The 12,746-nt window shown below is 35.2% G+C and overlaps 1 protein-coding gene across 2 annotated transcripts in view; it reads right to left on the bottom strand.

Annotated features, from left to right (window-relative positions):
- Window positions 1–906: 906 nt before the first annotated feature.
- LOC143677348 (uncharacterized) overlaps window positions 907–12,746 on the bottom strand; it is a 65,578-nt gene continuing 53,738 nt past the window's right edge. The window contains exons 3-6 of one of the 2 annotated variants that reach the window (XM_077153212.1): window positions 5,129–5,255; window positions 4,143–4,238; window positions 3,537–3,619; window positions 907–3,086 (exon numbers count right to left, since the gene is read on the bottom strand). In XM_077153212.1, coding sequence (XP_077009327.1) covers window positions 1,917–3,086; window positions 3,537–3,619; window positions 4,143–4,238; window positions 5,129–5,201 — 1,422 coding nt within the window. In that variant the 5' untranslated portion in view covers window positions 5,202–5,255 and the 3' untranslated portion in view covers window positions 907–1,916. The remainder of the gene's footprint in view (window positions 3,087–3,536; window positions 3,620–4,142; window positions 4,239–5,128; window positions 5,256–12,746) is intronic. The other variant, XM_077153213.1, reaches the window with a different exon arrangement.

Raw genomic sequence — 12,746 nt, 5'->3', positions numbered from 1 at the left:
ATGACTGCTTCGGCTACTGGGTGGATCCACCACCAAATGGTCATGGAAATTGACACCAGGAAATTATAGGCCAAGGAACACAGAATGTCTCTTATAAATTTCCAGTATATAAAACTGAATTTTAGTTTTACTTTGGACCTAGTGACCTTACTAAATTTATTAATGGCTTTAATATTTTCATAAATTTAATAGTGGTTTCTTTCTATAAAACTAACAATGTCATCTGTAGGCAAAAGTAGTTTTCTTTTTCAATTTTTATGCTTTTCCCTCCTTGATTTATTACACTACCTAAGTCCACTGTCATATCTATATAATGGAAGTGAGGAGAGAAGACAACCACTTCTTCATGTATATTTAGGGTAACAACCAATTTTTCAGTGCTTCACAAAATGTGAGCTGTAGTGGTGAGAACCAAAATACTTCTGGTGGCTCCAACTTTAGTAGGGAAGTATTCAGTAGTCTTTGCAATTATGAAATTAGCTGACATGTTTTCATATATTCATGCTATTCATCATAATTTTTCCAAAATTAATGTCAAAGACTGGATTTTCACATCTGGACCATCATAATGGCATAGCCTATGGGCCCTATAATTTTGGAATTTATAATGTTTTTGATTGCTATGATAATTATTTTAATGGGTTTTGACTGATACTCCATAATTGGACATTGGAGAGGGGAAATGTGAACTATCTGGACTTTTGCTTGTCTCAATGAACTACTGTGTGCATGATCCTCTCATCAACTGATAAAAAATACTGAGATGAAGTATTTTTTCCACTAAGATCAGAAACAAAGCCAAATATTTGTTCCTACCCTTCAGATAATAAATTTCTGATACAAAACTTGTCTATCACTGATCCATTAGAGGCAACCACAGAACCATATACATTTATTTTAAAACTCCCAAATCACGCACTTCACACATTCTCTTAAACCTAAATCTATGGAATTTCTATCATTGATTTTCATAATTCAGCCATCATATACCATCAAATACTATCATTCATAGAGACACAACCAATGCCCACAAGTTTCCAATTACTGAATAAATTATTTCCCAAGATTGTACATTGAATATATTCTCCATCATGAAATTTCTAGATCTCACCCAAGGGGATTAATCCTTCTAGTAAAGACGTTTCCCTCTTATTCATGTTATCATAGCTATTCCTAAATTGAGTTTCTTTTAGCACACCAATTCTTGTGTTATACTTAATTATAGTGCACAGTATATATACTTAGTGTTTCATGGAGTTGATATTTTATTTAAAGAACTACAATAAATAAAGACAGATTTATCACATATTTCCCAAGTTAGCTTATTACTTAGTGTGTCAAATGAACACTATCCACTTCCATTGGATTATTATGATCTCATATGATATATCATCAAACCATCTACTAAGGCCTTTGATACATAAGTGACATTTGGAAGGATTCTCTCCTATATGAATTTCCTTAGAATAAACAAAATAGTACAGATGACTAAAAGGCCTAACATATTTATTAGAAATATAGTGTTTCTTCAATATGTGAGTTCTCTAGTGTGTTTAAATGTTAAATCTATGGCTGAAATTTCTTACATATTAAAAACATTTATACTGTGAGTTCTCTCATTTCATCTATGATCAGAATATTGACTTAAGGCTTACTCACATTGATGACATTCATAGGGTATCTCTCAAGTTTGAATAATTTTGTGTTGTCTAAGGTTAGAAAAATTAAGGTTTTCCAACATATATGGTAATCTCATGGCTTCTGTTAACTGCATTCTCTCATGTTAACTATGAGTGAAAGATTTCTCACGATAAATGACATGTAGAGGTTTTCTCTCTAGTGTAAGTACTTTCAAGTTACTTAAGGGAAGAGAAATAATTGAATGCTTCCCCACATGGATGGTATTCATAGAGTTTCTATCCAGTGTGAGTTCTCATGTTGTCAAAAATCAGCAAATTGATGGAAGTCTTTCCAAACAGATGACACGGAGTTTCTCTCCTGTGATTTCTCATGTTTCTAAAAGGAGAGCAATTACTGAAGACTTCCATGCAAAAATAATGTCTATGTGGTTTCTGTCCACTGTGAGAGCTCTTATGTTGTTTAAGGGAAAAGTAATGACTGAAGACTTTCCCACAATGATGACATTCATGGGGTTTCTCTCCTGTGTGGGTTCTCTCATGTTTTTTAAGATTAGAGGATTGACTAAAGGCTTTTCCACATAGATAACATTCATAGGGTTTCTCTCCCGTGTGGGTTCTCTCATGCTGTTTAAGGTTAAAGCAATTACTGAAGGCTTTCCCACATAGATGATATTCATGGAGCCTCTCTCCTGAGTGAGTTCTCTCATGTTGGCGAAGGTGTGCAGATTGACGGAAGGCTTTCCCACATAGGTGACATTCATGAGGTTTCTCTCCAGTATGAATTCTCTCATGTTGTTTAAGTGATGAGTACTGACTGAAGGCCTTCCCACATAGATGACATTCATGGGGTTTCTCTCCTGTATGAGTTCTCTCATGTTGGTGAAGATGAGAAGATTGATGGAAGTATTTTCCACATAGATGACATTCATAGGGTTTCTGTACTGTGTGCACTCTGTCATGTGCTTTAAGGGAAAAGCAATGATTAAAGGCTTTATCACCCAGATAATATCTATGTAGTTTTTCTCCTGTGTGAGTTCTCTCATGTTGGTGAAGATAAGCAGATTGACTGAAGGCTTTCCCACATAGAAGACATTCAAAGTGTACCTCTCCTGTGTGATTTCTCTCATGCTGGCAATGATGAGCATATTCACTGAAGGCTTTTCCACAGAGGTGATCTTTATGGGGTTTCTCTCCAATGTGATTTCCAATGTATTGCCTGTTTTCAGAGTTTTTAATAAAGGCTTCAGGACTTTCATGATATTCATGTGGTTTACTTATAGTGCGATTAAAAAATAACTGCTCACTGAGGACTTTCCCAAGTGTTTTGCAGAAATATGGTTTCTTCCTCATTTGAATTAATACCTGTTGGCTCACTGTGGACCTGTGAGTGAAATCTTCTTGCAAATAATTAGATTTAATGGAATTCTTTTTAATGTGAGATATCTGCTGTGGGAATTAGATGAGAGACAGTAAAACATTTATCCACATTTATTAATTTCTTCATTCCCCTACATATGAATTATAGATTAATCATTCAGTGATAGTCTCCAGTTAAAATTCTCACATGTTAATTTCATATACACATTATTTTCCTTCATGAATGGAGATTTTCCCTATTATAGCATCTGAACTGCAGAGCTATCTGATCAATTTGGAATTTCATGATATTTCAAAGTTTATGCATGTGACCCCTGTTTATGCAACTATCTTTATAAGAAGACAGGTTGGAGATCAGTGGTTAATTTTATATTTCCTTAAATTTAAAATATCACAATTTTTATGACTAGCATTTAAAATCAATGTTAATTACAGCTAGGTGAATATAACTCAATTCCTAATTCATTCCATCCACAGGTATTTATTGGGAAAATTAGGATTCACACCAATGAAACTTACCAATGATATGATGTTAGAAGTGTCTTCCCTGCAGGTAGATTCCATGAATGTCATTTCTTGTTTTTTAAAGGATCTTTTCCCAACTGTAATTATTGTAAAAAAATATAATAAATTGGTAGAGAACCATTAGGGGAAGAAAAAAGTTTCAAAGTCTCAAATACCCTGTCAATATGTTTCAAACAATGACACCTGGCTGGGAAAAAATATCAGGTTAAGGAATACTTTACACAGAAGAAAATATTATTAAACATTAACAATCAGAACAGATTTTCAGGATTGAAATATGAGAAAAATGAAAAGAAGTTAGGATGTCAGGGAGATAAAAAGAGGGAAAATCTTCCAAAAGTTGGACAAGGACAAGATTCATTATATGAAGCTGAATTACAATATTTTACAAATATCTCTTCTCCAAAGTCAAAGACATTTGAATAGAGCTTGATAAGCATATGGAATAATGACAATATATGAAGACCCCCCCACCAATATCTTTGCATGCATTTCAGAAACCAGAACTCATTTAAGGAAATCTGAAGTGTTTATTTTCAAGGACCTACTCAATAACTGATGAGGCCTTCTCATACTGATGCACAGATTCCTAGAGCTCACCTTGAATCTGGTTTGGGGGAGATCCTTTTCCTTCTCTCCACACTTCCTCTTCTTGTGCCAACTGGGAAAGCACATCTGATTTACAGACCTGATATCCTGCTTGTGGGAAAAAGATACCTAAATTTTGAGGTAAGTATAAATAACTGTGCATTATCAAGTCCATGGCAGGCTACCAAAAAAAATTAGCATTGAAGGTTACCAAGGCAAAAGTAATTTGAACATAGAACATTGGCAATATTTCACTAGGACAGAGTAATTCTTGTCTGTGTTCCCATTACGGTGGGCACCTATGGTTTTTGTTGGCCATGCGCAAGTTCAAAGGCACTTGAACAGAGAACATCGACAATATTTCACTAGCAAATGGATAATGTTTGACACTGGGCCCTTTATAGTGGGAACCACTGGTTGTTGCTGCCCAAGTACAATATCAAAAAGAGACTGCAGAAATCTCCATATTCTAAATGGGGAGAAATTCTATAGTTCTACAGTGGTTATTCTATTCAAAAATAATACAATAAACATAATTTTCACCAAAATGACCTAAATTCTATATGAAAAAGGATATATATGATATGGTTACTATTGTGTTCTGAAGCCTCAGCATCATCCTCAGAGCAGTATAACTATTTCAAAGTGTTCCAGCACTTATTAATCCATTCAAATATTATTCATTGACTCCCCAGGACAGCTCTATATGTTGGAGATTGAGATTCAAGAAAGATATTTACTTGTGGTCAGGAAGATTAACTTCTATGTGGATCAGATAGATGTAAGTAAAAAGTAAGGGAACATTTCATTTAGGCAGTTGTTTATGTTATAAAGTAACTGAAATGCATTAACAGTATGAAATGTAAAAATATAAGGAATTAAAAAATTTATACAAAAATGTGGCATTGACCTAGATAAATAAATAGAATATATGATAGATACACAGGTATGTAGTAGATAGATAGATATAAATGATAGATAAATTCTGAGAGACTCACCCATTGAGACCAGATGATTGATATTCTCTAGCATCACTTCTCTGAACAGCTTTCTCTGGGATGGGCCAAGCATGACCCACTCTTTCTGAGTGAAGTCTACAGTGACATCTTTGAATGTTATTAACTCCTAAAATATCACAGAAATTTGAGTTCACACAGGGTCTTCTTTACTAATGTCCTGAGTATGATGCTCAAAATGACAGCATTGTGGAAGTAGATTGTGTCTATAAAGCTCAAAATGTTTGGAGTTCCAGTAAGATCAATGTCAATGTGAATTGCCATCTGCCCTTCAGATACACTCACAGACACATGAGAATCTGAATATACAGACCACAGTGGACAAAACAGCATGGTACTGGTACAACAATAGATATTTTGATCAATGAAACTGAATTAGAAATAGACCCTCAGATCTACGGCCTATTGATTTTTTAAAATTTTTATATCTTATTTAACTGACCAAATCCAAAATATTATCTTTTAAACACATAATCAATGTCAAAATATTTACAAGATTTTGTAAAAGTTTTAATGTTAAATATAACATATATTCAATGAAAAGAAAACAATGATTTTCAAATCATATTTCAATAAGTAGATACACAACAGATTTCAGAGTTGGTTATGGGTTATCATTCCACTATTTCCAGTACTTTTCTTTTGTTTTTCACATTGTATTTTGATCACCACTGCTCCCCAAATTGATTATTTTATGATAAAAATCATAGTAAGAATTGAAATGGCACTATTTTTTAAACCAGGTTTATAGTTTTTGGGAAAAGGAATGCTTGCTTTATTTTCTTTCTGTTTTAACTTTTTTATTGTATAGTATAACATATATACAAAACAAAGAAATAAAAAGCAATAGTTTTCAAAGCACTCTTCAACAAATAGTTACAGGACAGACCCCAGAGTTTGTCATGAGCTACCATATGATCCTCAAAATTTTCCTTCTAACTGCTACAGAATATAGGAGGCAAAAAGGCTTAAATATTTTTTAATCATCACAATTGAATTTCTTCCTTGTTTTGTTTTTGTGAAAAATAACATATATACAGAGAACCATTAAATTTCAATGCACAGCACCACAATTAGTTGTAGAATATATTTCAGTTTGACATGGGTTACAATTCCACAATTTCAGTTTTTTACTTCTAGCTGCTCTAAGATACTGGAGATAAAAGAGGTATCAATTTAATGATTCAACATTCATATTCATTTGTTAAATCCTATCTTCACTGTATAACTCCACCTCACCTTTGATCTTTCTACCCATCTCTATAGGGGTGTTTGGGCTATGGCCAGTCTGACTTTTCTAATATTGGAAGGGTCTGTCACTAATATGGAGTAGATGAAACAATCTGATATTCTGAGAGGTTGAGCCCACTAGGTTTCAGGACATATCTGGACCAGGGACCCATCTGGAGGTTGTAGGTTTCTGGAAAGTTACTCTAGTGCATGGAACACTTGTTTCTTATATATTGCCCTAGGTGTTCTTTAGGATTGGCTGGAATGGTCCTGGTTGGGGTTTGGCAGGTTATGATACGTTGTTGCCTGTGCTTTGGATGTAAGGTTTAGGAAGCTACCTCCTATCATTAGGTCTTGAAGATGTTTCCATACATTTTCTTCTAGAAGCTTTATGGTGCTGGTTCTTATATTTAGGTGTTTGATCCACTTTGAGTTAATTTTTGTGTAGTGTGTAAGATAGAGGTCCTCTTTCATTCTTTTGGCTATTGATATGAAGCCCTTCCATGCCCAATTATTGAAAAGACTATTTTGTCCCAGCTCAGAGGATTTGGGGGTTTTGTCATACATAGATTTGGTGGTGTATTTCTGCACCGTCAAACTGATTCTATTGGTCAATGCTTCTATCTTTGTACCAGGACCATGCTGTTTTGAACACTGTGGCTTTATAATAGTTTTTAAAGTCAGGGAGTGTTAATCCTCCCACTTCATTCTTCTTTTTTAGGATGCTTTTAGCTATTCAGGGACTCTTTCCCTTCCAGACGAATTTGGTAATTAGTTTTTCTGAGTCTTCAAAGTAGGTTGTTGGAATTTTGATTGGTATTGTGTTGAATCTGTAGATGAATTTGGGTACAACTGACATCTAACTATATTTAGCCTTCCTATCCATGAGCAAGTATTGTTTTTCCACCTATTTAGATCTCCTTTGAGTTCTTTTAGCAATGTTACGTAGTTTTCTGTGTACAAGTACTTTGCGCCCCTAGATAAGTTCATTCCTAAGTACCTGATTCTTTTAGTTGCTATTTTGAATGGAATTTTTTCCTTAACTGACTCCACAGCTAGGTCATTGCTTGCCTATAGAAACAATACTGATTTTTGCACATTAATTTTATATCCCACCACCTTGTTGAATTTGTTTATTAGCTCAAGTAACTTTGCTGTAGATTTCTCAGGATCTTCCAAGTATAGTATCATGTCATTTGCAAATATAAGTTTTACTTCTTCCCTTCCAGTTTGGATGCCTTTTATTTCTTTGTCCAGCATGATAGCTCTAGCTAAAACTTCTAGCACAATGTTCAACAACAGTGCTGAGAGTGGGATCCTTGTCTCATTCCTGACCTTAGGGAGAAAGCTTTCAGTCTCTCCCCACTGAGGACAATGCTAGCTATGGTTTTTTTTATATAATCCCTTTATCATATTGAAGTAGTTACCTTTGATTCCTATCTTTTGGAGTGTGTTTATTAGAAAAGGATGTTGAATTTTGTTGAATGCTTTGTCAGTATCAATTGAGATTGAGAGGATCAAGTGATTTTTTCCTCTTGATTTGTTACTGTGCTGTATTACATTAATTGATTTTCTTGTGTTGAACCATCCATGCATCCCTGGTATAAACCCCAGTTGGTCATGGTATATAATTCTTTTATTGTGTTATTGGATTTGATTTGCTAATATTTTCTTGAGAATTTTCACATCTATGTTCATCAGGGAGAGTGGCCTGTAGTTTTCCTTTCTTATAGCATCTTTACCTCATTTTGTTATTAAAACAATATTAGCTTCATAAAATGGGAGTTCCTTTCTCCTCCATTTTTTTTGGAAATGTTTGAGCAGGATTGGTGTTAGTTCTTTTTGCAATGTTTGCTAAAACTCCCCTGTGAAGCCATCTGGCCCAAATTCATTGATTTTTTCTGTTGTTCTCCCATTCCTTTATCTCTGCTTTAATTTTTGTTATTTCTCTTCTACTTGCTTTGGGGTTAGTTTGCTGTTCTTTCTCAACTTCCTCCAGGTGAGCTGTTAAGTAGTTGATTTTTGCTCTTTCTTCTTTTTAAATACAGGCATTTAGGGCAATAAATTTCCCTCTCAGCACAGCCATTGCCACTTCTGATAAGCTGTATTCTCATTTTCATTTATCTCCAGATAGCTACTGATTTCTCTAGGTATTTCTTCATTTACCCACTGGTTGTTTAAGAGCATGCTATTTAATCTCCATATATTTGTGAATGTTCTCTTTTTTTTGATGGTTATTGAGATCCAGCTTCATTCCAATGTGATCAGAGAAAGTGCTTTGAAGAATTTCAATGTTTTTAAGTTTATAAAGACATGCTTTGTGCCCCAGCATATGATCTATCCTGGAGAATGTTCCATGAGCACAAGAGAAGAATGTATAACCTTGTGTTTTGGGATGCTATGAACTATATATGTCTGTTAGGTCTAACTCATTTATCAAGTTATTTAACTTCTCTATTTCCTTGTTGATCTTCTCTCTGGTTGCCCTATCTATAGAGGAGATTATTGTATTGAAGTTTCTTACTATTATTGTTGAAACATCTGTCACTCCTTTCAGTTTTCCCACTGCCTGTCTCATGTACTTCGGAGTTCCTTGATTAGAAACATAAACATTTATGATTGCTAAATCTTTTTGGTGAGTTGATTCTTTAATTAGTATGTAGTATCCTTCTTTGTCTCTTATGATGTCTTTACATTTAAGGTCTGTTTTGTCTGATATTAATATAGCTACTCCTACTTTCTTTTGATTACACCCTGTGTGGAACATCTTTTTCCATCCTTTCAGTTTCAATCTACTTGTATCCTTGTGTCTAAGATGAGTCTCTTGTAAGCTATGTGTAGCTGGATTATGTTTGTTAATACATTCTGCCAATCTGTATCTTTTAATTGTAAGTTTAGTCTGTTAACATTCAAAGTTATTACTGAAAAGGCATTTCTTGAATCCACCATCTTATCTTTTGGATTTTATTTGTCAGCTCTATACATTCTTTTCCCTCTTTCTTATTTTATCCTTTAAGCTATCCTTACTGGTACTCCTCAATTCTCTGCCCTCCTCAAGACCTCCCTCTCCTGTCTTTTTCTTTTCAGCCAGCAGTACTCCCTTTAGTATTTCTTGTAAGTCCAGTCACTTGTTGACAAATTCTTTCAGTACTTCATTGTCTGTGAAAACTTAAATCTCTCCCTCAGTTTTGAAGGACAATTTGGGTGGATACAGAATTCTTGGCTGGAAGTCTTTCTCTTACAGGATCTTAAATATAACACACCACTGTCTTCTCACCTCCATGGTGCTAGTTGAGTAGTCTGAACTCAGTCTTATGTGGTTTCCTTTGTATGTAGTACACTGTTTTTCTCTTGCCACTTTCAGGATTTTCTGCTTCTCTCCAACATTTGACAGACTGACTCATGTGTGTCTTGGGGAAGGCCTATTTGGATTTATTCTGTTTGGAGTTCCTCAGGCTTCTCTGACTTGTACATTTATGTCCTTTTTAAGTGTTGGGAGGTTTCCCCCGTTATATCCTCAACTACTCTTCCTAGACCTTTACACCTCTCTTGTCCTTCTGGGACACCAGTGATTCTTGTATTTGCATGTTTTGCTTTGTCTATCATTTCCCTGAGATCCAATTCAAATTTTTCCATCTTTTTTGCCATTTTTGTTTGGAGTCATCGAAGCCAGTTATCCTTTCCTCTATATCACTTATTCTTTCCCTTCAAATCTGGTGTTGTATGCCTCTAGTATGTTTTTCATTTGGTCCACAGAGACTTTAATCTCTGTGATATCTTCTATTTTTCTTTCAAATTCCTCTTTATGCTTTTCTACTGTCTTCTTGATCCCCTTTATGTCATTTGCCATCCCACTTGTTTTGTTAAGTAGAGTTATATAAACACCTCTGATTAGTTGTTCCAATGTCTGTGTCTCCTCTAGTGTTTTAACTTGGTCATTAAACAGGCTATATCTGTCTGCATTGTGATATGCTTAGTGATCTTCTATTTGTTTGGGTTTTTTTTGTCTCATGTAAATATCGTGATTGGTTTACTTTGGGAGTTGATTTCTTTAAGTAGTATAAGGCCTTGTGTTTGCTGGACAGATGTGCTGCAGGGAGCGAGGTACAGGGTGGGGCACAAGAATGCAGTGACTTGTTTCAGGGCAGGTGTAGGCACAGGTTGGGGATGTTATGCTGGTGCTTGTTAACAGCAGCCAGGGAGGATGTAGCTGTGTGTGCACTGGTCTGGGGGGCATAGCCTTGGTGTGTGCTATCTAGGGCATGGGGCCCTTTGTGTACAATGTGTAGAACTGTGGCAGCTTAAGCCTATTGATTTGGTTGGCCCACTGCTAGTGGGAATATCAGAACTCCCTATGGGGAAGTTTAATATTTCCTCCTTTCTCCCCAGTCCCTCAAGGGGCTTTGCAAATATTCTTTATTTCCTGCCCAATTACTCCGGTATGTATCAGGACATTATACTAACCTGTAAAAACCAATAATATCTCTCTCTTTATGCAAGATTTCAGGTAAGTATAGTGTTTGAATAAACTGACCATATGAATTAAATTAGATAATGCATTACTAAAAATCTATTTTGTACCAAATAAATATCTCTGTTTTTGGTTTCACACAGAAGTTGAAGTTTTAAATGATAGGCCATATAATCCTTTACCCTCTGTTCTGATATACCTTAGTCCTATTCAGATCAGCTTCATTCATATCTCTAGTTGAATTCTGGTGACTTTTTCTTTTTAAAAAGTTGCTTTATGAAATAATGCTGACTTTCATAGCTTCAGAGATCTAACTCTGAGTTCCAGGGCACAACCAGGTTATAGGCAAATTGTCAGTGTCTCATAATTTAGAAATAACAGTTAAATTCTGTAATAGATGCGACTGCTGTAAGAGCTCACAATCTAGAAAACTACACAATAGCCCCCAACCTGATAACCCATGCTCTTGACTGCAATTCTCCAAGTTTATATATTATTGTTAGACCATAAGAATGACATATGATAATATTTGTCTTTTTGTTTCTGAAATTTCATTCAACACACTGTCCTCAAGTTTCATTTATCTAATTGCATGCTTCACAACTTCATTTCTTTTTTCAATGGCTCAGTAGGCCACTGTATGTATATACCACAGTAACCCCTTCCATTCCTCAGTCAATGTACCCTTGGGCCACCTCCACCCATTGCAAATTGCAAATGCTGCTGCCATAAAGACTAGTGTGCAAACGTCCATTCATGTTCCCGCTGTCATTTCCTCCAAGTATAAACCTAGCAATGGGGTTGCAGGATCATAGGCAACCCTACCCCTAGCTTCTGGTGGAACCAACACACTGCCTTCCAGAGGGGATACACCACTGTGATTCCCTACCAAGAATGAATAAATACATCACTTTCTCTACCTTTTCTCTAGCACTTACATCTCTCCATTCATTTCTAAACAGCTTTATTTACACATCACACAATCCAACATAAATACAAAATCAATTGTTGCTGGTATAATCACATAGACATGACTTCACTACCACAATTTATATGAGAACATTTCCTTTTCTTTTTGCAAAGAATCCCATATTCCTCCCACATATCTCCCACCTACTGACATTCAGTTTTAGCATATTGACTTTGTTACACTCAATGAATGCTTATTACATTGTCACTGTTAACTGTAGATGATAGATTGCATAGATCATATTTATCCTTGTATACCATCCCATTTTCAACACAGTGCAATGTCAACATTCATTTATTCTCCCTCATGCAAAAAAATTCTTATATTTGCACATTTCATCACCATCATTGCCCTCTCTAGATATTCCTAATTTACACAATCTCATTCTTTACCCTCTTATCTTTCTTTATGGTGTCATACAAGCCCCAGCCCTTTTCCCTCAGCCGCAGTCACATTCAACTTCATTCTATGTATTTATTTTATGGTGATACATCAGAAATTATTGTGCTATCCATTTCTGAATCTTTACAATCAGTTCTGTGGCACATTCTGTACTTCTTCAGCACCAAATGCCCAATCTCTCTGCTCCTTCTATTTCCTGATTACCTTTGTTCTTAACTTTAACTCTCAAGTTTCACTCATTAATGATAGTTCATATTAGATAGACAATGCAGTTTGGTCTTTTTGTTTCTTGATTTCATCCTCAGATTGCTTATTACTAGTTTATAGAAAAACTACTGATTTTGGGGTGTTGATTTTGTACCCTGCTACTTTGCTGTGCTCATTTATTAGCGTTAGTAGCTTTGATATAGATTTTTTCAGGATTTTCAGCATATAGCATCATATCATCTGTAAACAGAGTAAAAACTGAGAGTTTTACTCTTTTCTTTCCAATTTGGATGCCTTTTACTTCTTTTTCTTCAATAGTT

Source organism: Tamandua tetradactyla, chromosome 3 (assembly GCF_023851605.1).
Source record: "Tamandua tetradactyla isolate mTamTet1 chromosome 3, mTamTet1.pri, whole genome shotgun sequence".
NCBI lineage: Eukaryota > Metazoa > Chordata > Mammalia > Pilosa > Myrmecophagidae > Tamandua > Tamandua tetradactyla.
This window is presented reverse-complemented; position numbering and strand designations above follow the sequence as displayed.